The sequence below is a fragment of the Paroedura picta genome, chromosome 12, assembly GCF_049243985.1.
Source record: "Paroedura picta isolate Pp20150507F chromosome 12, Ppicta_v3.0, whole genome shotgun sequence".
NCBI lineage: Eukaryota > Metazoa > Chordata > Lepidosauria > Squamata > Gekkonidae > Paroedura > Paroedura picta.
The window spans coordinates 861,510-880,987 of NC_135380.1; the positions used below are offsets into that span (position 1 = coordinate 861,510).

Sequence of the window (19,478 nt, forward strand, 5' to 3'; positions counted from 1 at the left end):
GAAACATTCTTCAGGCTTCAAGAAACCCCAGAAGTGGCACGATTATATAGAACATGGTTGGGAAGCATTGCTGTGTACATGCTACCTGGGGCCCCGCCCCTTCCCGCCCCTTCCAGGCCCATCATTGGCCATTTGGGGGGGGGGGGAGGCAGGTCATTGTGACCATGTATGGTCATATCACCTGATAAATGTCTAGCAAATTTCTAAAATATATACAAATTAATTAACTCCCATCAGTTTAGGAAAGTTTTCAGGGCCATCAAGAAAGCCTGTGCTAGATGGAGCTGCTCTTCTGGCACACTAGATTTCCACTTACTGGCTCCTCCTTCTAGTTGCCACACGGTTCCCTTTGACCCTCCGAGCTGGCATATACATTGTCTATCACAACTATGCACTTTCCAACTGTATGAGACCGCATGCCGGACCGGGTGAGCCACTGGTCTGATCTGGCAGGGCTAATCTTCCATCTGCTCAATACCATCAGAAGTATTTTTGTAACCTTTACCTTAAGGAATCCAGTGGCAGCTTAAATGCCAACAAAATTTATTCTATCAGAAACATTCATGAATGTGACTCACAATATGTATGTTGGAATAAGATCTCAAAGGTACCCCTGGAGTGTGGTGTGCTGATGATGAGTTTGCTGCCAAAAACGAATGTGACCAGCCTTCTGAAACGATCACGTCTGCTTTTGTGCATGCAGGTTAAGGATCCAGCCGTCCAGCCCCCCTCCGACCCACCCCAGCAACCATCTCTTCCGGCAGACGGACAGCAGCCCCCCACCCACCAGCAGCAGCCTCCTCCAGAGCCACAGTGAGTCTTGGTGGTGGGAACTCTTCCAAATTCACTGTGCCCCCCTCCCCCCCACTGCAACCTTGGGGAGAGTTTCTTGTCATCCACAAGCCGGCGATCCCCTCCCCTCCACGCTCTTCCGTTTGTCCCCACCCCCCAAAGCCTGGGGATTGAATGGAATGGTTTTCTCTTCCTCACAGGTGCCACCTCGCAGTCCCAGTTCCAAGGGATGCCCTCCCATGGCACCCTCTTCCAGCAGTCAGGCAGTTGCTCCCCTCCCCCCATGGCTCTGTCCTGCCTGGGCATGCCGCAGCAAGTGCAAGGACAGCCAGTCGCCATCCAAGTGCAGGATCCAGGAGATGTACTTGCGGGGGGCCTTTTGCAGGCTGGGCAGGGCATGGCCATTCCCCCTGGCACCAGCCAGCTCCAGATGCACCATCGCGCCAATCTGATGGCCTCCCTGACCTATGGGCACAGGCCCCTTTCCAAGCAGCTCAGCACGGACAGTGCAGAGGCACACAGGTATGTCTGTGGCCAGTGTTGGCCTTGTGGGTGAAGAATGGTCCAGGAGCCCCTTCTGCACACAGTGGGAAACACCAGGCCCACCTATCACAGGACTCAGTTGCAGCTTACCTGATAACCAGATGCGGCCGCGTTGATCCTTAGGTTGCGCGCTGGAGTGGTGTCCAGCCAGGGAGGTTAGGCATGGGGCCTCCATGGCAGAGGCAAGATGCAGCTGGAAATAACAAGGGCCTGGGGACGGGGATGCTGTAGCAGGGGCCAGTTCTCCCTCCTGGGCTGTGGTGCGAGGCCCAGCAGCCCTGTTGAGTCCTTGGGATGCCTAAAGCTCTGCTCTCATTCCCACAGGTATCCATCCTCTGGCTATGACCAGCTGCACTTGCATCCCCACCTGTTTTCGGAGCAGCCCCGAGTGCCTCCAAGCAGCTACAGCCCAACCCCAGCAGTGGGATTCCCCCCGACGCAGGCCCTGAAGGTCCCTCAGCTGGAGCAGTTTGCGGCCTTCCCCCAGAGCGCTCAGCAGCAGCAGCAGCAGCAGCACTACGCCACCTCCGCACTGCAGCAGGCGCTGCTCTCTCCAACCCCGCCGGACTACAGCCGGCACCAGCAAGTCCCGCACATCCTGCGCGGCCTGCTGTCACCCCGGCACTCGCTCACGGGCCACGCGGACTTGAGGCTGCCTCAGGCAGAGCTGCTGAAGAGGAGGCAGCAGCAGCAGCAGCAGCAGCAGCAGCAGCAGCAAGAGGTGCAAGAGCTGATGCGACACATGAGCCAAGGGGAGGCCGGGCACATAGCCCCCCACATGCCCCAGAAACTCTCTGAGCGTCAGTCACTGTCAATGCCTTATCAGAACACTGACACATACCACCACCACCACCACCACCACCACCATCAGCACCACCACGCCAGTCCCCAGCACCTCTTGAAAGTGAGGGCCCATGAATGTATCCAGCACGTCCCATCCTCCGTGCCAGCCCATGGGTATGCCCCCCCACCCGCCCTGGTCCACTCGGAGAGCATGGAGGAGGAGGAGGAGGAGGAGGCGGACTGTGTGTGTGAGGGGGACAGGGATGGCTTCCCAGACCATAAGACCAAAGGCTGCCACGACTCTTCGCTGCTCTTGGGCATTGGGGGGCCTGGGGACCCCGAATCTGTGCTTGGGACTGCTGAGCATGAGCAGGAGTTGGGGACGCACCTTTACGGCCACCACCCAGCTGCTGCCTTCAGTCGGAATAAGGTGCCCTATAGAGGTAAGGCCAGGTGCAGCCCAGAGGTACTGGGCGAGGGTGGGGGATCTGGCTTGAGGTATAAGAAAGCACAGCCAGGAGGGTGCACAGAGGGCTTCGTGTGGAATCTCGGCTGCTGCAAGGAGCAGGCAGAAGGCCGTATGCCAGTCCGAAGGGCCGGGAGCCTCAGGCAGCATCCGGCAGCTTCCACAGGTGGGAAGGGGAGAGCCCTGCATGCTGCTTCTTGGGAGGACGGACAGGAGCTCAGAGGTGCAGGCCCCCTTCTTCCTCGGAGACGGCTGTCTGTGGTGGGCTGGCTGGGGGGTGGTGTGCAAAGCAGACTAGGCAGCGGGCAGGAGGGAGCCCAGGCCTGTGCTGTGGACCAGAAACGTGCCACAAAGCCAGTTAAAAGGGGCCGCTTGGCAGAAGGAACAAGGGCAGCAGTAAATGGTGATGTGCAAAAACGAAAAAAAAAAAACGTTTTTTCTAGTATATTTGACCTGAACATTTTCGTATTTCCAAAAAGTCCATGTCTATACCGGAATGGTGTTCGGATCCGGGATTTTTCAGAAATCTCAAATACTTTCAGCCCCAATAGACCTAAGAAGAAGAAGAAAAGATTTTTTTTTAAAGCCAGGCCCAACATGGCTGACCCTGGGCTGGCTCCTCTTGCTGCTGCAGTTACAATGAAAATCCTTGGTGCAGTACAAGGAAGCAGGATGGTTTTGAATACATATATAACATTTCTGACGGTACAACCTGTAACAGTGAAACATTTAACAGTGGAATAATATTTGATAGTAGAACATTATTATTGTTTAATTTGTTACCCACTACTCCTGAACCGGCTCATGGCGAGTTACAGACGTCCAGTTAAAAGCCCTATTAAACCCCCAATAAAATGGACACAAAAATATAAAGCAAACAACATGGCGGAACCCCCCCCCACACACACACACACACACACAGCTCTAGGTAAGAGGAAGGAGAGATGAGATAACCAGAGTTGAAGCTTGACATCGGGGGGGGGGGGATTGATCTTCCCCACTGCTCCTGCTCTCAACCGTAGACCTGGCGGAAGAGCTCTGTTTTGCAGGCTCTGCAGAATGCCTAAAGGGCCCGCAGGGCCCGCAGCTCACCCGGGAGCTCATTCCACCAGGTCAGGGCCAGGACCGAAAAGGCCCTGGCCGGGGCCAGGAACAACCAGTAAATTGTCACCCGCAGAGTGTAAGGCCTTGCAGGGGGCACCGGGCAATAGGTATGGGGATCCCAACCCACGTATGGCCTTGAAGGTTAAAACCAGAACCTTGAACCAGATCTGGACAGCAACTGGCAACCAGTGCAGCTGCCTTAGCACAGGCTGGATGTGGGCCCCCCGTGAGGTTGAATGGTCCTTGCCCCCTCCCCCCATGCCTTTGTTGCTTTCAGGCTCCTGGTTAGTCGAGCCATGGCATTCCTTGGGAATGCTGGAGAGGAGTGGGCATGCATTGGCTGGCATCCTCTGTGTTCCGCTGGTGACACCTCCCGAGCCCCCAGAGTATCTCTCTTTGTGGTTTCACGGAGAGAAAACTAGCTGAGCAAGCAAGGGGTGGAACGCTTCCAGAGCTGATCCTGCGTTCTTTGGCCCATGGAAGCCACCGTTACGGTTAGAGCAGGTGATGCATCCTTGCTCACCTGACTGAGTGGGGATTTGAGCCTAATCCTAACCCACCCGCGTGAACTCTGGCTCTGGGAAGGAGCCCCAGAGCCCCTCTGGGGCCAGCCAGGGCTGCCCAGAGGCAGTAACTGGTGCCGTCTGATGCACAGATGGAGCTCACTGTCCTGCTCAGGGCAAAGTCACTGCCTCCTCCCAGCCCTGGGGCTCCTCTTGCTGTGTGGAGACATGGCCCCCTGTGCCCTGCCGGGGCGGAGGAGCTCCCAAGCCACCTCATTTGCTCTGAGAGGCCATAAATGGGCAAGCAAGTGATCTTTGACCCCCCAAACTCAGCAGTTTCTGCATGGGCTGACCTTTGACTTGCCCTTTGGAAGGAGGAGCGCCTCCCTGAATGACTGCAGGCACCCTCTGGGGAGGACCAAGCACACGGCAAGGGGGTGGGGGGGTGGTCAGAGCCCCCCAGCAGATCTCCCGTTCCGTGACCTGGCCTAGGACTGGGCCTCTGTCGTAGCCCCTGGGGAGGGGCAGGGGCCAGTTCCAGGCTCTGTCTGGCCCCTGAGCCTCTCTCCAGAGTCCATCTTGAGGCCATCGCTGCCTTTCTGCAAGGGGTAGGAGCCATTGACCCCAGGGGTCTCCTGAGCTGAGGTGAGCCATGAAAAGCACCAAGGGCACAGTGGCAAAGATGTGCTAGGGGAGCTGGTTTCCCTTTCTCTCCTTGTGTCCCTGATTGGGCAGGCCTTAATGTTTGTCTCTGTTCTTCTGCCTTCAAGACTCCATGGTCACAAGTGGCATGGAAAGACACTCTCCAGGGGAAGCTGTGGAGATGCCTGCTGTAGACGGGCCTGGAGCCTATGCTGTGAGACCGGCTGCTGGCGCCTCACACAGATCCCGGCCTCTGCAGAGACACCACACCATCCAGAGCAGTGAGGACGCCTATGTAGGTTTGCCGCCTGCTCTTCCCAGGGGGGTGCCCTATCCGTGCTGTTCTGGTCCTCTAGGGGCTGGGGGGGGCCCTTTCCCCTCTTGACCCACTGCCCTTGTTGTAGCGCCAGAGAATGCTGTTGTGCGGACGTGAGTTTTCCTTCCCTCCCTTCCAGGTGCAACTGGAGACCCTCCCAGGCATGAGTCTGATGGCTGGGAAGGCCTTGAGCTCTGCCCGCATGTCGGACGCTGTGATCAGCCAGTCACCACTCCATGATGGAGAGAGCGCAGGTGAGGGCACACTCTGGTGCCGCCCTGTCCTGGAAGGGTGAGCTGGGGGACCCCGCCCACCACAGGCCATCTGTCTTGATGAACAGCTGGCGCAAGGAGATATAGGTTGGCACCCGGCGGGCAGCAAAAGCCCATCTTTGCCCAGTCAGATTGATTGTGGGGCTGAGGAAGACCCTCCCTACGGGACACAGGTGGGTCGTGCTGGAAGCCCGGCCTGCATGGACTGCTGCCTCCTCCTTGCAGGGAAGAGGAAATGGCCCTTCCCAGTCCACAGGAAGCCTGGGTCCGTGAGCCTTTGGGACTCCATCCTCCAGTGAGGAGGAGGAGGAAGTGGCACACCTGTCCCCACCCCTTGGTGTTTGCTGTGTCTGGTTTTGCAGAGTGTGGGGAGAACTTGGAGGGTGAAGAGCACCCCAGTCTAGGAGATGGCAGCCAGCATTTGAACTCCTCTTGTTACCCCTCCACGTGTATTACTGATGTCCTGCTGAGTTACAAGCACCCGGAGGTGCCCTTTGGGATGGAGCAGGCTGGGGTCTAGAGTGAAGGCCGGCTACAGTAAGTACTGGGGAAGAACGTGTGCATGTGTCCTTGGGGGGGGGGGGGGCTCACAGCAGACCCTGGGGCCCTGGAATGCAGGCCCCCTGTCTAGCTCGGTTGTTCCTTGTCGGTAGGAATGTGGTAGTTCTTGTGGTATTTTTTATTGCTGGTGTTCCCAGTTAATGTCGTTTACACCATGGATGTAAAGTCAAGGTTTATGATGATATTTCTATCAAATTCTGGAAGTCTGATTGGGGAAAAAGAGGAGTCCAGTCTGGTCCCCGCAGGGAGAACCCGTGCCAGAAACAAAGGCTGTTAAATGAAAACTCTCTGCACAGATCAGTAGCAACCTAAGTTGGAGCTAGCCAAAAGGTGAGCGCCATCCAGGCAGGGTCTGTTGGTGCATTCTGCTGCAGCACGGGCCTGGTGACCAGCATTTGTGCTGCAGCTTCGGGCTGGCCCCAGCAGCATCTTAGCATCCCTGCAGGGATCAGGAGAGCCAGAAGCAAGTGCAGAGCCAGAGTCTGAGGAGCAGAGTCAGAGGAGGTGGCAGTGGGTTCTACTGCTGGCCCCTCACTTGGGATGGCACCAAAGCAGAGAGATTTGGGGGTTGTAGTGGAGAGCTTGATGAAAACGTTGACTCTGCATCGCAGCAGTGCAAAAGGCAGATGCCATGTGGGGGGGGGGATTTTTAGGGAAAGCAAACTAGCCAGCCCTGTCGTGCCCTTGTGGAGAACCAAGGGGCACCCATGTTTATTTGGGACACTGTGTGCTGGCGCTGTCAGCCTCCTTTATAGCCCTTGTTCTCCCTGATTGCCTTATCTCAGAAAGGTTATTGAAGGGTTGGGAAAAGGACAGACAAGGCAACCTTTGAAACACCTTCCCTCTGTGGAGACCACAAACAGATTGTGACTTATTCGTTTAGAGCAAACATGACCGGGTTGGGGGGGGGGGGAGGATCATAGAGCTTTAGACAATTATATGTGGAGAGGAGAAATGTTGGCATTTGAGGGCACTCGTTTAAGTTGATTGGCAAGAGATTCCAGTGAATAATTGTATTGCAGAAGGCTCTGGTCGAGGAGGTCACAGAGGGCTACCAACATAGGGGGCTATGAAAGGGGCTGTCCAGAAGACAAACCTGGCTGGATCCTGGTGCTTGGGAGGCCTTGTCCTTTCTGGGGCGTCAGTTTGGTCTTGCAGGGCAACAGTGTGGACCAGGTGGGCCCTGACTGTGCTGATCCAGCGGGGCTCTGTCTGTGGCTGGGCCCAGAGGAAGAAGCAGGGGGAGGCATGTTGGGGGTGCGGCAGCTGGGCATTCCTCGCACCCACACTGTCCTTTTTCTTCTTGGCAGGGGTGTGTACAGCGCTGAAAGGAAAAGGTCCATTTCAAACCAACAGTATCTTGCAGCATTGCGCCAAATGGCCGTAGCGTTTCTCCGGGACGGAACATTGACGGCTGCTCCTCCTCCTCCTCCTCCTCTTCCTCCTCGATTCACCAGTGTGCTTGGTCCCTTTGGATGTCCATTTTTGCCATACATGTCTGTGATGCCAGCCATTGTGGAGTCACCAGCGCGCTCCTCATCCATAGGCATGGGGGGAGTGAACGTATTGAGGGCAGAGGACCCCCCCCCCCCAGCTGGCAGCAGGTGCACCTTGGCAGGCCAGTGGCAGAGGGGGAGAGGGACTCTGCCTGCTAGCCAGCAATAAACAGATGCTTTGGATGGTGCCCCCCCCCATGCCCACCCTGTGCCCAGTGACTGGCAGGCCAGGAGCACAGCAGCCACTCACTGGGCCGGCAGAGGACCCAGGAGCAGATCCCCTGGCCAGGTCTGCCCCCTCCCTCCCTGGACTGTTTGCTTCCCCTCTCCTCCTTCCCCCCCCCCCCGCCAGTCCAGCCTCTTCCTTCCCTCTTCCCGGCAGTGGTGCAATATTGCTTTTGTGTGTCTTTCCTTTGTTAGCTTTTCTGTTTTAGATTTTGCCATTGCGTTTCTGACTTCCTGTCCTTCCTCCTCTTTTCTTGTACATCTTTTCTTTTCAGTTTTCTTGCCTCCACTCTCTTCTCTTTAGTGCGAAGAATCTGTTTCTCATTTTTAACCCCCCCCCCTCGATCATGTAGGAATTTGTTTTGGTAAATGTTTTATTAATATTAATATTATTATAAGTTAATTAATAAAAGGCAAAAGGAACTTGTGTGTGAGAGAAGTCTTCCCCTTGGTCCTGAGCGCTGCGCCTGCCACCCCGGGCTCAGAGAGGCGCAGGCACCCCCGCGGCCAGTGGCCTGGGCCAGGGGTGGACCGTGGGGGCGTCCTTCCCCTCCTCCCCCCTCCCCCTCCTTGCAGGGCTTTGTGTTCTGAGGCCAGCACAGGAACTGGGAGGCCTCCAGCATCCAGGCTGTTGGGGAGTGCCGTGTCATCTTCTTTTGCCTTTGAGACTTTGGGAAAAGCTACAACAGAGAATTCCTATTTCTGAAACTTTTTTGGAATATTTTTTAAATGAAAACAAAAATCCATGCAGCCGTCTTCAACTTGCACAGCAGAAGAGTGCGAGGGAGCTGGCAGAGGTTCTTGGGCCGTCGCCGTCTCTTCCTCGTGGTTTCGGCTCCCTCCTCTCCCGTGAGAGAGGCCAGCAGCTCCGCCCGGCCTTTGCATTCATCCTGGACCCCCTTTGCCAGAAGAGGGCGGTGGCACTTAGAGGATGGCCACTACTCCCCCCCCACAACAGGGAGGGGCTGTGTGGTGCCGTGAGTCTCTCCAGCCTTGCTTTGGACTTCTGCTTTGGTTGTCCGGCCCTCGTGTGGGGGGGGGCCCACCGCCACTCTCCAGCACCGCCCCCACTAGCTGCACAGGGACTCACCCGTCTCCTGCGCCCTCCTGCAGCCTCACACCTTTTCTTTTCTCTTCCTCATTGTTTTTTAGCCATTGCTTTGTATTGTAGTAATCAATACTTGCAGTATATGTTGAATGTATGATATACTTTGCTATTATTTCTGTTTTGGGGAATGTCAAGAGTATTTTTTCTCATTTATGTTGGACTGAAACACAACGAGAAGCCCATCCTGCATCTGGCAATCCCCCCCCCCCCAGTCTTTAGTAAATTCTTCAGGTTTTCTTTGTGGGTCATTTGCAGCTAGTAACTTAGTTGGACCGTGGTGGGCTCATGACCAATAAAGCCCTGGTGACGCTTGGCTCTCGGCCTGGTCTGCCTCTCTCCGGCTCCTTTCTGGTCTCTTGCTTGCGGGGGGAGGGGGGGATTGGAGAGAAGGGGCTGGGCCAGGGCTGGCCTGGGCAGGGGGTGGGGGGTAGGCTGTGGGGCAGTTCTCAGGGGGGAGCAATGGTGCTTGGGAAGGGGGGTTGTCAGAGCCCCAGCTTGGCTTTGGTCTGCCCGCTCTCTCCCCATCCTGGTGCTGCTGCTGCTGCCAACATAGTCTACCCTCAGCCACGGAGGCCACCTGATGCACACATTTTGGTCTGGCGTCATGAGCAAGTGTGGGGAGCAGCAGGGGTCCAGCCAGCCAGTCGTCTCCAGTGCTGGATGCCAAGAGCCACACACACACACACACACACACACACACACACACACCATGGTCCCCTCTGGTCCCTGTGCCCTCTGCTGCTGCCCCCATCCGGAGTGGTGCCGAATATGCCCCTTCAGCAGGAAGCTGATGATGACAGCGAATGGAAGGCTTTCCTCGGGGGCTCTTCAGCGCTGCAGCTGCCTTAGACTCCCTTTGCCAACTCCTGAACATTTTCTTCTGGATCAGTCTTGCCTAGGGTTGGTTTCAGCTGACATTTTAATCTTGGTGGCATTCCATGGCAGCTTTGTTCCCCAAACACCAAGGCAGGCGTGCCTCGCCTTGAACAACAGTGCCCAGGGAAGTGCGGAGGGGGGAGGGAGAGAAGCTAGGGACCAGGGAGGGGGCAGGTGGTCAGTCCAATCTATTCCAGGCTCAGAATTGGCTCTCCCTTGCCATGGACTTCCTTGCAAAGGTCATGCATCCTTCCAGTTGGGGTCTTGCTTTGGCAGGGGGAGCCCAGTGCACTTTCTGTGCCGAATGTTAATTGACAAAGGGGGGGGGGGGTGTCTGTCTGCCCAACACTCAACCAAGCTGAGATTGGCCTGCGAAAAATGCAAAAAATGAGTGTGCTTATGTGTGTGACCCCTCTGCCCATGTTGTTGCTTCTGGGCTCTTCCCAGTGGGAGAAGAGTGGACAGCAGAGTGGCCAGAGAAGAACCTCCACATAGTACATGGCAACAATGCTGCAAGCAACCCAAAGGTAGCAAGACCGTAGTCCCCTGCAGTGTACCCCCCCTGCTCCTGGCCACATTTGTTCCAGAGCAGATGGTAGCCCTACTTTGTAAGGGGTCTCGGGCAGACCAAGAAATGTGCTGTCTGGATGTCCAATGTGCACGGTACCTACCGACTGTACGATCTGGACCAAGGCTCGGCCTCCCTGATCATCTCTGTGTTGCTGGTCTGATGGTGGGGCTGGGGGGAGGGGGCACTGCTGGAGTGGGAGCGGTCTGATGAGGCACCTCTTCCTCCCCATGACCGACGGGGCAGCAGCTATGAATTGCGCAGAAGAACCAGCTGTCTCCTGCCGGCAGGTCCTGGCTTTCCCGTTGCCATACAGGGCTCCCTGGTACCTGCAGGGTGAGCGTTGATCTGGGTTCGGTCCCGCGGTGGTGGGGGAAAGCACCCTCAGGGCTTTGCCCACTCGGGGAGCCTGTGGAGCCGCCAGGGCCGGCCTCCGTATAGGACCAGGAATTCCTTGGCCAGCCCTGCTTAAGCTCCAAGACCTGGCGAGGGGCAGGGTCCCCCTGGGCCGTGCAGGATGTTGGCCAAGGGTGGGCTGCTTCCACCCACAGAACTGGGAGCTGCTCTGGAAAGGAGGGGAGGTGGCTGTCGGGAGCCTGGGTCCTGGGCAGAGAGGGGGGGGGACTCTGGCGGGCCTTGTAGCGCTGCTGCTGCAGAACGGGCCTCACGTTCAAAGGCCCGGGGAGATGGAGACGAAGTTCGCCTTCTTGACATCCTAATTTCCTTCTAGGGATCCGTTTCTGTATCTGCTGGAGCTCCACTCCAGGCGTGTTGGTCAAAATGAGGCCTTGGTGCCTGGAGGCCTGCTGCTGGCCCTGCTTCGATGGCAGCGTGGGCACATGGGGAGAGCAAGGGCCAGGCCAAAGGTTCATGTTCAGCAGGCGATCAGCTGCTGCATCTCTAGCCTCTTGTGCGGGGGGGGGGGCGGCACAGGAGGCAGTGTTTGGGTTCAGCCCACCCAAGCGCAGCGCTTGTCAGGCCCCTGTGCTCAGAGTTGGCCCTCGGTCCCTGAGGGCTGCCTTGTTTGTTCCACTTTCCCTTGCCAGCCCCCAGAGCGCCGTGTTCGATCCTTGAACTCTCTGCGCCACATAGTCACGGCTTGGGCGTGAATTCCCCCTTTACAGCCCTGCCTTATCTCCGGCCACAAACAACCCCTGCCTGTATAAATAGCCGCCAGCCAGGCTGGGACAGCACTCTGGGCACCGGCAGCAAAAACAGGCCCTGCAGGTAGGTGGCTGGCTGGCTGGGCCCCAGAGGAGGTCGGCGGAGAAGACCCAGGGCTCCTGCTGCTGGGTCCTGACAGGAGCACAAGCGTGTTCCCCTCCCTGCAGCCTGGCCTGGGGTGTGGGCGGCAGGGCTCAAGGGAGAGGGTGGAGGCAGACCACAGAAGGGGCATTTGGGGCTGCCCGAGGAGGGCTGCTTGGGAGGGCACGTCCACGGTGGTTCTGTCCAGAGCCCGAAGCTGCCCTGCTCACGTTCTCTCTCTGCTGCGTGGACTGACTTGGAGGCGGGTCTTTCTCACCCCTCAGCTGTACGCGCTTTGCTCCAGGGAGCGTGTGCAGATCTGGGGATGCCTCTCCTGGCTCTGTGGTTCCTTCCCTGGCCTTGAGGGAGATTTCTCTTGTGCCCCCAGGTTGGAACATCTGACAAGATGAGAGGCTTCGGTGTGACCCTCGTCGTCCTCTTCCTTGCAGGTGTGTTGGGGCGCCACTGCTGGGTGGGGAGACGTTACTGTCACTGGAGGAGACCTACAGCCTCAGGCCCATGTGCACCCTGGTACTGGGTGGTGGTGGGGGAAGCAACAGGGCTTGTGGTGCTTAGGTGGACAGCAGAGCCAGTGGGCAGGGCTGGACTGGAGGGGTCCGACTTGGCGAAGCCCACCTTGGGTCCCTCCTCAAGTGCCGAGCCAGGGTCCGTCTGAGGGGCTGGTCTTGCTCTGCTTGACTCGGACTGCCTCTGCAGGAGCCCAGGCACGCCACTTCTGGCAGCAGGATGCGCCCCCTCCGTCCCCCCTGGAGCGCCTCAAGGACCAGTTCCACAGCTACGTGGAATCCGTCAAGGCCGGGACCCTGGAAGCAGTGGCACAGCTGGATGCCTCACAATTTGGCCAGCAATTTGAGTGAGTGGGGACTCGGGACATGGCGGGGGGGGGGGGGGACACTCTGGTGCTCTGCTTGTGCCGGAGAGGATGCTGGGCCCTTAGGAGGGTTGTGGGGAGGGGTCTCCCCAGGGAACTCTGCCTCCGCTGCCTTTGCTGAGTTCTGCTGTAGCAACCACTTTGCGCAGACCCCGCAGAGCCCGGCTGACTCCAGGGCACATCTTGCTGTTGGCCACAGGTCCCTTCCTCAGGGACACCCCCTTTCTTCTCAACCCCCCCTTGTAATGGATGTGGAGCCTGGTGGGAATAGGGCCTGCCATGAGACTGGAGCCTGTGCTTTAGGGACATTTGCGTTGGTCCTGACAAGAGAGGCAGATAAGACCAGCAGGGAGGGTTGTGTGTGTGTGTGTGTGTGTGTGTGTGTGTGTGTAAGCAAGCACAGTAACATCAGAGGTGCCTTGTTGGATCAGACCAGTGGTCCATCTAGCCCAGTCTCGTGCAGCAGCCAGCCAGTTGACCAGGATGGCCAAGAACCAGGGACCAGAAGCCAAGGCTGAGGCCTTCCTCTGAGGTTGCTTCTGGGCACCAGTATTCACAGGTTTGCTGCCTCTGAATATGGAGGATCCTGTGACCATGGCTGGCAGCCAGCCCCATCTGATCCCATTTCTGCCTGTGGCCATCCCTGCATTCTATGGAACCTAATTCCACATTTTAATTGCACTCTATGCAAAGAAGTATTCCCATTGGTCTGTCCTGACCCTACTGCCCATCAGGTTCATTGGGTGCCCTCGAGTTCTAGTCCTTTGGGAGAGGGGAGAAGTTTTCTCTCTATCCGCTCTCTCCATCCCTATGAAATGTTCTCCCTTAGTTGTCTCTTGTCTCCACTGAAAAGATCTAGATTATTCAGCCCTTCTTCCTAGGGAGGGGGCTCCAGCCCCCAAATCAGCTTGGCTGTTCTCCTCTGATTTCTCTAGTCCCGCAAAGGCCTTTATGGAGTGTGGTGACCAGAATATTTCTGTCTCTTTTGGGTCTCAGCAGTATATAAATTCAGGATTGGTTCCCCCCCCCCCTCCCCACATCTGCTTGCCTGTCTGTCTTGTGGCAGGAGAAGGCTTCCGGGCTGTTTCTTCCTTCCTCCTTTGGCCTGCCCTGCCCCATTTTCTGTCCCAAGGGGCCTGAGAGAGCCAGCTCTGTGCTGTGGCTAACTCCCTCAGCAGCTTGCAAGGGGTCAGTGAGAGATGGCCAGCTGGGAGATTATAAACCAAATAATTCAGTAGAGACCTGTTGGGGTAATGATGTGGCCAGGTCCTCTCTGCTCAGTTATACACTGTTGAGTGTAGACGGTCTTCTTTTGTCTTCCTCTCACCCCCCCCCCCAAAGCTGCACCCTGTGCTTGAAGTGGGGGGGAGGCTGCAGCTGCGGCCCTCGGGTCCTGGCTTTGTTTCAAGCCCTGTCCCAGCCTGGGGCGCCCCAGCCATAGCTGTGCCCTCTTTCCTTCCTCCTCCCTCCAGCCTGGACCTGAGCACCAAGGTGGAGATGGTAGCGGCCGTGGCTGACCAGCTCCGGGAGCAGCTGAGCCCCAGTTACCAAGCGATCCGGGAGCGCCTGCACTCCGATTACCAGGAGATGACTACAGACCTGGAGCCCATCAGGGCCAAGCTCTCGCCCCTGCTCGAGGACCTGAACACCAACCTGCAGGAGGCGGGGAAGGCATACTATGCCAAGCTGACGCCACTGGTGGAGGAGTGGCGGCAGACTGCGCGCCAGGACCTGGAGGCCCTGCAGAGCAAGGTGGAGCCCATCGCTGCCGAGGCCCGGGACAAAGTGCGGGTGCTCGTGGCTGACTTCCGCCGGAAGGCGGCCCCCTACACAGAGGAGGTGCGGCAGGCCGTGCGGCAGAAGATCCAGCAGCTCCAGGAGCGAGCCGTGCCCCGCGTGCAGGAGCTCCACACCATCCTCCAGGAGCAGATCGGCGCCTTGCGAGAGGCGACGGCCCCCATGGTGGAGGGCTTCCGCAAGCGGATAGCGCCAGCCCTGAGCGACCTGAAGGAGCGCATGGTGAACCTGCTGGAGGCCGTGCAGAGGAACCTGGAGAAGCAGAGCTCCCCGCGGCAGTAGAGGGCGTCGCCCGCTCTGTCCCCCTCCAGCTGGGCTCCAATAAAGGCCGTGTATGGGAGGGCTCTGGTGTGCCACGTGTCTGCTTGGGAGCGAGAGGGAAGGGGTGGGCAGGGCTTGAGGCCGGTGCCTTTTCTTGCTGGAGCTGGGTGGGCAGCAGCGGACTTGGCAGTGGGGGGCACAGGCTATGGCAGCGGGGGGACGGGCTCTTGGCTGGTTCAGGGTGCCCATGGGCCCTTGTTCTCTGCAGGGAGGGGACATTTCCCAGGTGAAGCAGGGGCTCAGTCCAAGACAGGCCGCTGTCTGTTGACTCAGGCTCAGAAGCCCCACTCTGCCGAGGGGGTGGTTGGGCCAGCCCCTTTCTCAGCCTGACCAAAATGCAGATGGAGAGAACAATCCTTGTGATTTGCTTTGAGCACTCAGTTGAGGAGAAAAGCAAGATGCAGAGGCCTAGAAAATGAGAATGTCAAAACATAATCTCATCAAGTCTTTCAGGTGGCTCAAGACTGTGTTACCTGAGCCTTCCATGACACGGCAGCCCTTCCACACCAGCCTTGCACACCCCACCCTCCAACAGCTATATTTCTGATTCCCTCCCATGGCTTTCCAAGCACAGTTTCCACCATGCACCCCCAGTATGCGCTTCAGCCCAACCCTTCCGCGCCCCTCCAACACACCCCATCATCCCCATGTCGACATTCCTCAGCAGTCCCCCCACCTCCCTCCTCCCCAAAGGCCATTTCCTGGCATCCAGGAGCGTGGAGAGCGGAAGAGGGGGTGGTGGCAGCACAGGGGGTGTCCGGGGCACACGCACATGGAGGGGGAGGGACAAACCCCCTGGCTCTGGCAGCAGGAGGAAAGGGGCAGCAGCCACATGTGTGCAGCCTGGCCCAAGTGAGCCGATCTGATGTCTGTCTTTTTGCTGCTGCCCCCCTTTCCGGCCGTTCATGGGCTGGGCCAGTTGTGGCCGTCTGACCCTTTGTCTGCCACCCCTGCGTCAGGCTTTGCGCAGAGGGCAACCCTGTCTCTTGCCCCTTTCATGTGGACCCTTGCTCAGTCTGGTGTGTGCATGGAGACGTTTTGTTTTGAATAAATAAATGCCATTTGACTCTTAATGCTGATAGTGGTTCCCTGCCCCACCTCAGACTTCCCTTGTCCTCACCCCTCTAGCCTAAACAAGAGCTCTCGGGGGGGGGGCAGTCAGACCCCCCCAGCTGCCAGGGAGGGATGGGGAGGTCTCCAACTCCCGGAGATCAGGGGGTGGAGCCCATAGAGGGCAGGGACCACCTGGGGTCCGCCCTCCCAAACATCTGTTCTCTCCAGGGAACTGGGGGTGAGCAGTTGGGCTGCAGGGAGGATGGATAGCAGGAGACACAAGCGAGGCCACTGACCCAGCCGTGGAGCTGGGAGCCCGGCCTTCCCTACAGGAAGTTTCTGCAAAGGCCAGGAAGGGGCAGCACTGCAAATTGGAGTCCTGGAGATTTGGCCCTGCTGGTAGACCTGAAGGCACCTGCATGTTGACCACTGTGGGACACAGAGAGTGCTGGGCTCAATGGGCCACTGGCCTGATCCATCTTGGCTCCTCTTACATTCTTATGTTTAGGGCAGCGATGCTCTATATTCTTGGTGTTCTGGAGTTTTGGACCTGCTGGTTGACCTCCTGAGGGCACCTGGGTTTTGGCCACTGTGTGAGAGAGAGCGTTGGACTGGATGATTGTCCTGATCCAACATGGCTTCTATTACATTCTTACAATAGAATCATAGAACCATAGAGTGTGAAGGGGCCATCCAGGACATCTAGTCCAACCTCTTGCTCAATGCAGGATCAAGCATCCAGGACAGCTGTCAGCTTGTTCAGGAGTGTCTGGTGGCTTCAACAGTAGACTCCTTCCTTCCTTCCAGTTGAGAAGACACACCCAAACTGGCAACCACAGTCTATTATGATTATTATGATTATGATTATTATTAAATTTATATCCCGCCTCCCCCTGGAGGCTCGAGGTGGGTCACATAAAAACCAATCCCCTAAAACAATAAAAGCACAATAAAACATGATACAATTAATACAAACGTTAAGACAAGAATGGCGGCTTAATTCAATATAGCTAACCCAATTCCACACCCCTTAAGAAGGGGAAGGGAGGGGGCAGATGACAGACGCAACCGTCACATTTGTGAGGGGGGCTAGATCTTCTTGCTGCCCGGCCTCAACCGAAAGCCTGGCGAAAGAGCTCCATCTTGCAGGCCCTGCGGAATGATGACAATTCCCACAGGGACCGCAGCTCTTCCGGGAGCTCATTCCACTAGGTCGGGGCCAGGCCCGAAAGGGCTCTGGTCCTGGTCGAGGCCAGGCGAGCTTCCTTGGGGCCGGGAATGACCAATAGGTTAGCCCCTGCAGAGTGTAAGGCCCCGTGGGGGGCATAGGGCGATAGGCGGTCCCTCATATACACTGGGCCCAGACCACGGATGGCCTTGAAGGTCAAAACCAAAACCTTGAACCTGATCCGGAAGATAATGTGAGCCCCCCCATACTGGCCTAGGGTGAAAGCTAGCTGGGAGGGCTCCCTTAGAGGCACAGACACATATGGACATCACACGTGTGCTGGGAAGCCGCATCAGGGGAAGACTGTGCCCTCAGCCCTTGGAGACCACCCATCTTTGGCTGTGAGCTCCCATCAGCGTTGGGAAGGGAGGCTGCAAATGTTTTAACCACCAGAAGAGGATGTGAAAAGACTGTGGCCCTCGGAGCCTCTCCCTTCACCCTCCCAGAAGGCTGCTTGGGCAGCCTCGGATCAGGTCACGGTCTCTCAGCCACTGCTTCCGTTGTGGCTGCTCACCAGGCAGAAGCCTTCAGGGAGCTGGGGGTGGTGGTGGCAAGCAGGCCGGGGGAGGGGGGGTGGTGGCCAGGGAGCCACAAGGAGATTGAGGGGTGAAGCATGAGGAGGACTAGGACCACAGAGGGGCGCAAAGCCACAGAGTCCCCCCTTCAAGGGATCCATTTTCTCCAGGGGAACTGATCTCTTGTCTGGAGGTGAACAGCAGTTCCAGGGAACCTACAGGTCCTGCCTGGAGGGTGGCATCCAATGCTCTTGGGCATCACACAGAACATGGGACTGGACCCCCTTGCCAAACGCCCCCCAGGGCAGTCTTTGTTTAGCATGTTTGGCACAACAGTTATCAGTTGGACTTTTTATTTAACATATTTAATACCTGTTTTTTTTTGTCTGACTGAAGGTAGATAACAGCCATATAATATCTGGTTGATATTTTTTTTAATAAGATACAGAACATAATCTGTCTCAAATAACCTTATGTCTCCCCCTGTAGGGTAACAATTCAGGAAGGACTGGCTTCAGCCAGGCAGCTGCCTTTTCTTCAGGCTCTCCTGACTGATTCCCGCTCTGAACTCCTGGCATGCTTTTTGAAGCTGGAATGCCTGGTAGGGTGTTGCAGGAGGGGTAGTGGGCAGTGCCAGAGAGAGGGCCAAAGTCCCACCAGTCAATCTGGGAGCTTTTGTCCGGCATGCACTGACTGGTATTGCTGTGTCCACGTTGGCTTTCTCCTGCCACTTGACTCATTTGCTGGCGCTGCCCGAGGGTCCAGCATCCTCCCCTCCACTGGTGAATTCCCAGGAAAGGCCAGGCAGGAATTAGGAATCACCTGCAGCTGCACAGTGCAAGGTCCTGAAGGAGCTGAGTGACCCTGCTTGAGACCCCTCCCCAGTGGTCTCCTCCCCTGCCTTCTGCCCTGCAAATTTGCCTTGCCTTGGACTGTGATCCCCAGATAAGACAGCCCGTGGCCTAGGGAGCAGCTGCAGCCCCCAGCTGATTTCTAAAGCCAGGGACCCTAGCCTGCCTGCAAGCCCGGCAGCCCTGTGGTCCAAAGAGCAAGCAAGCCCTGCTCAGAGGCACGTCCCACCCATCCCAGGGAGGGCAACCTGTGAAAGGAGCACCGCTGATTTGCAGAGTCTGTTGTGGGGAAATGCCTCCCATCCTCACTCTCGGGGGGGGGGGCAGGGAGGGCTCTGCCACCCCCAGCGAAAGGGGCAGCCTGGAGCGTTGTGCTGCGCAGGGCAATTCTGCTGATGGTGGAGGAAGCACTTTGGCTGCTACCGTCTCCAGCAGGCCAGCAAGCGGCAAGGCCAAAGGTTGCTCTGCTCCGAGGCTGCAATCTCCCTTCTTCCTTGGCTGAAAACAGCACCACGTGGCGATGATGTCAGGGTTCAGAGCTGACTGATGGCGAAGGGCAGATGCGTCTCTGCCTTCCTCCTGAGGGACTGTGCAGAACACAGATCCCAAACTCGGGATTAGTGAACAGATGCCCGTACGACGTGGAAGAAGATGCAGCTGTGATACCTATTCATGTAAAGTGGCGCTTCCAGGTTGTCGGGAGGAGACATTTTGTTATTAGGTGGACTCCCAAAGCACCCAGGAAGCCTTGAAAACCAGCCACCCCCTCCCAAGGGTGGAATGAAGGCAAGGCTGCCAAGCCCTGCGGGAGACACCAAGGGCAGTTGACCAGCTGCCGGGTTTGGACCTAGCCAGGCCTCCTCTGAAACTGCACCCCCCCCAACATCCCATAGCTTCCAGCGAGCGATGGAACATGGGGAGTCCTGTGAAGAAAGGGGCTGGAGCTCACCCAGCTGCAGGTGGCCCTCCCCAATGGCCATGGACCCTTCCTCCGAGGGAGCATGGGAAGACGAGTCCTCCAGAGAGGAGGAGGAGGAGCTGCCCCCGGGCCTCACCCTGGCCGGTGTCTCAAGGCCTCCTCAGTGGGGACCTTGGCTGGCATGGCTGCTGCCCCCAGCGGGGACCCACCACCTCCCTGAGGACCCAGGCTCAAGGCTATGACAGATCCTGGGCCTGTGCAGGAATGTGCACCTGGGATCCTGCTAAAGAAACAGCAGCAGAAAACAATGAGGCACTGCGGATCTGGGCCCCGCTCCTTCTCATGAGTTGAGGGAAACTCCCTCAGTGAGCAGCAAGGGATTGGCTGGGCCTCGCCAGGTGC

The 19,478-nt window shown here is 57.5% G+C and overlaps 2 protein-coding genes across 11 annotated transcripts in view; both read left to right on the forward strand.

Annotated features, from left to right (window-relative positions):
- The window catches only part of SIK3 (SIK family kinase 3), a 60,806-nt gene extending 51,675 nt beyond the window's left edge, over positions 1–9,131 (forward strand). For all 10 annotated transcript variants that reach the window (XM_077305087.1, XM_077305088.1, XM_077305089.1 and 7 more), the window contains 7 exons: positions 704–813; positions 993–1,314; positions 1,660–2,561; positions 4,962–5,128; positions 5,289–5,403; positions 5,784–5,958; positions 7,293–9,131. In XM_077305087.1, the coding sequence (XP_077161202.1) occupies positions 704–813; positions 993–1,314; positions 1,660–2,561; positions 4,962–5,128; positions 5,289–5,403; positions 5,784–5,941 (1,774 nt within the window). In that variant the 3' untranslated portion in view covers positions 5,942–5,958; positions 7,293–9,131. The remainder of the gene's footprint in view (positions 1–703; positions 814–992; positions 1,315–1,659; positions 2,562–4,961; positions 5,129–5,288; positions 5,404–5,783; positions 5,959–7,292) is intronic.
- Positions 9,132–11,369: 2,238 nt separating this feature from the next.
- On the forward strand, positions 11,370–14,529 carry APOA1 (apolipoprotein A1). The gene is made up of 4 exons (XM_077305779.1): positions 11,370–11,482; positions 11,889–11,949; positions 12,218–12,374; positions 13,865–14,529. The coding sequence occupies exons 2-4, from the start codon at positions 11,907–11,909 to the stop codon at positions 14,469–14,471; spliced, it is 807 nt and encodes a 268-aa protein (XP_077161894.1). The 5' UTR covers positions 11,370–11,482; positions 11,889–11,906; the 3' UTR covers positions 14,472–14,529.
- Positions 14,530–19,478: the final 4,949 nt, after the last annotated feature.

What these genes read in the sequence shown, in the direction of transcription:
- APOA1 (XM_077305779.1), top strand. Translation starts at nt 11,907, where the DNA reads ATGAGAGGCTTCGGTGTGACCCTCGTCGTCCTCTTCCTTGCAG. An exon ending in CGTCGTCCTCTTCCTTGCAG is followed by an intron (nt 11,950 to 12,217) that starts GTGTGTTGGGGC and finishes CTGCCTCTGCAG; the next exon opens with GAGCCCAGGCACGCCACTTC. An exon ending in CAATTTGGCCAGCAATTTGA is followed by an intron (nt 12,375 to 13,864) that starts GTGAGTGGGGAC and finishes TCCTCCCTCCAG; the next exon opens with CCTGGACCTGAGCACCAAGG.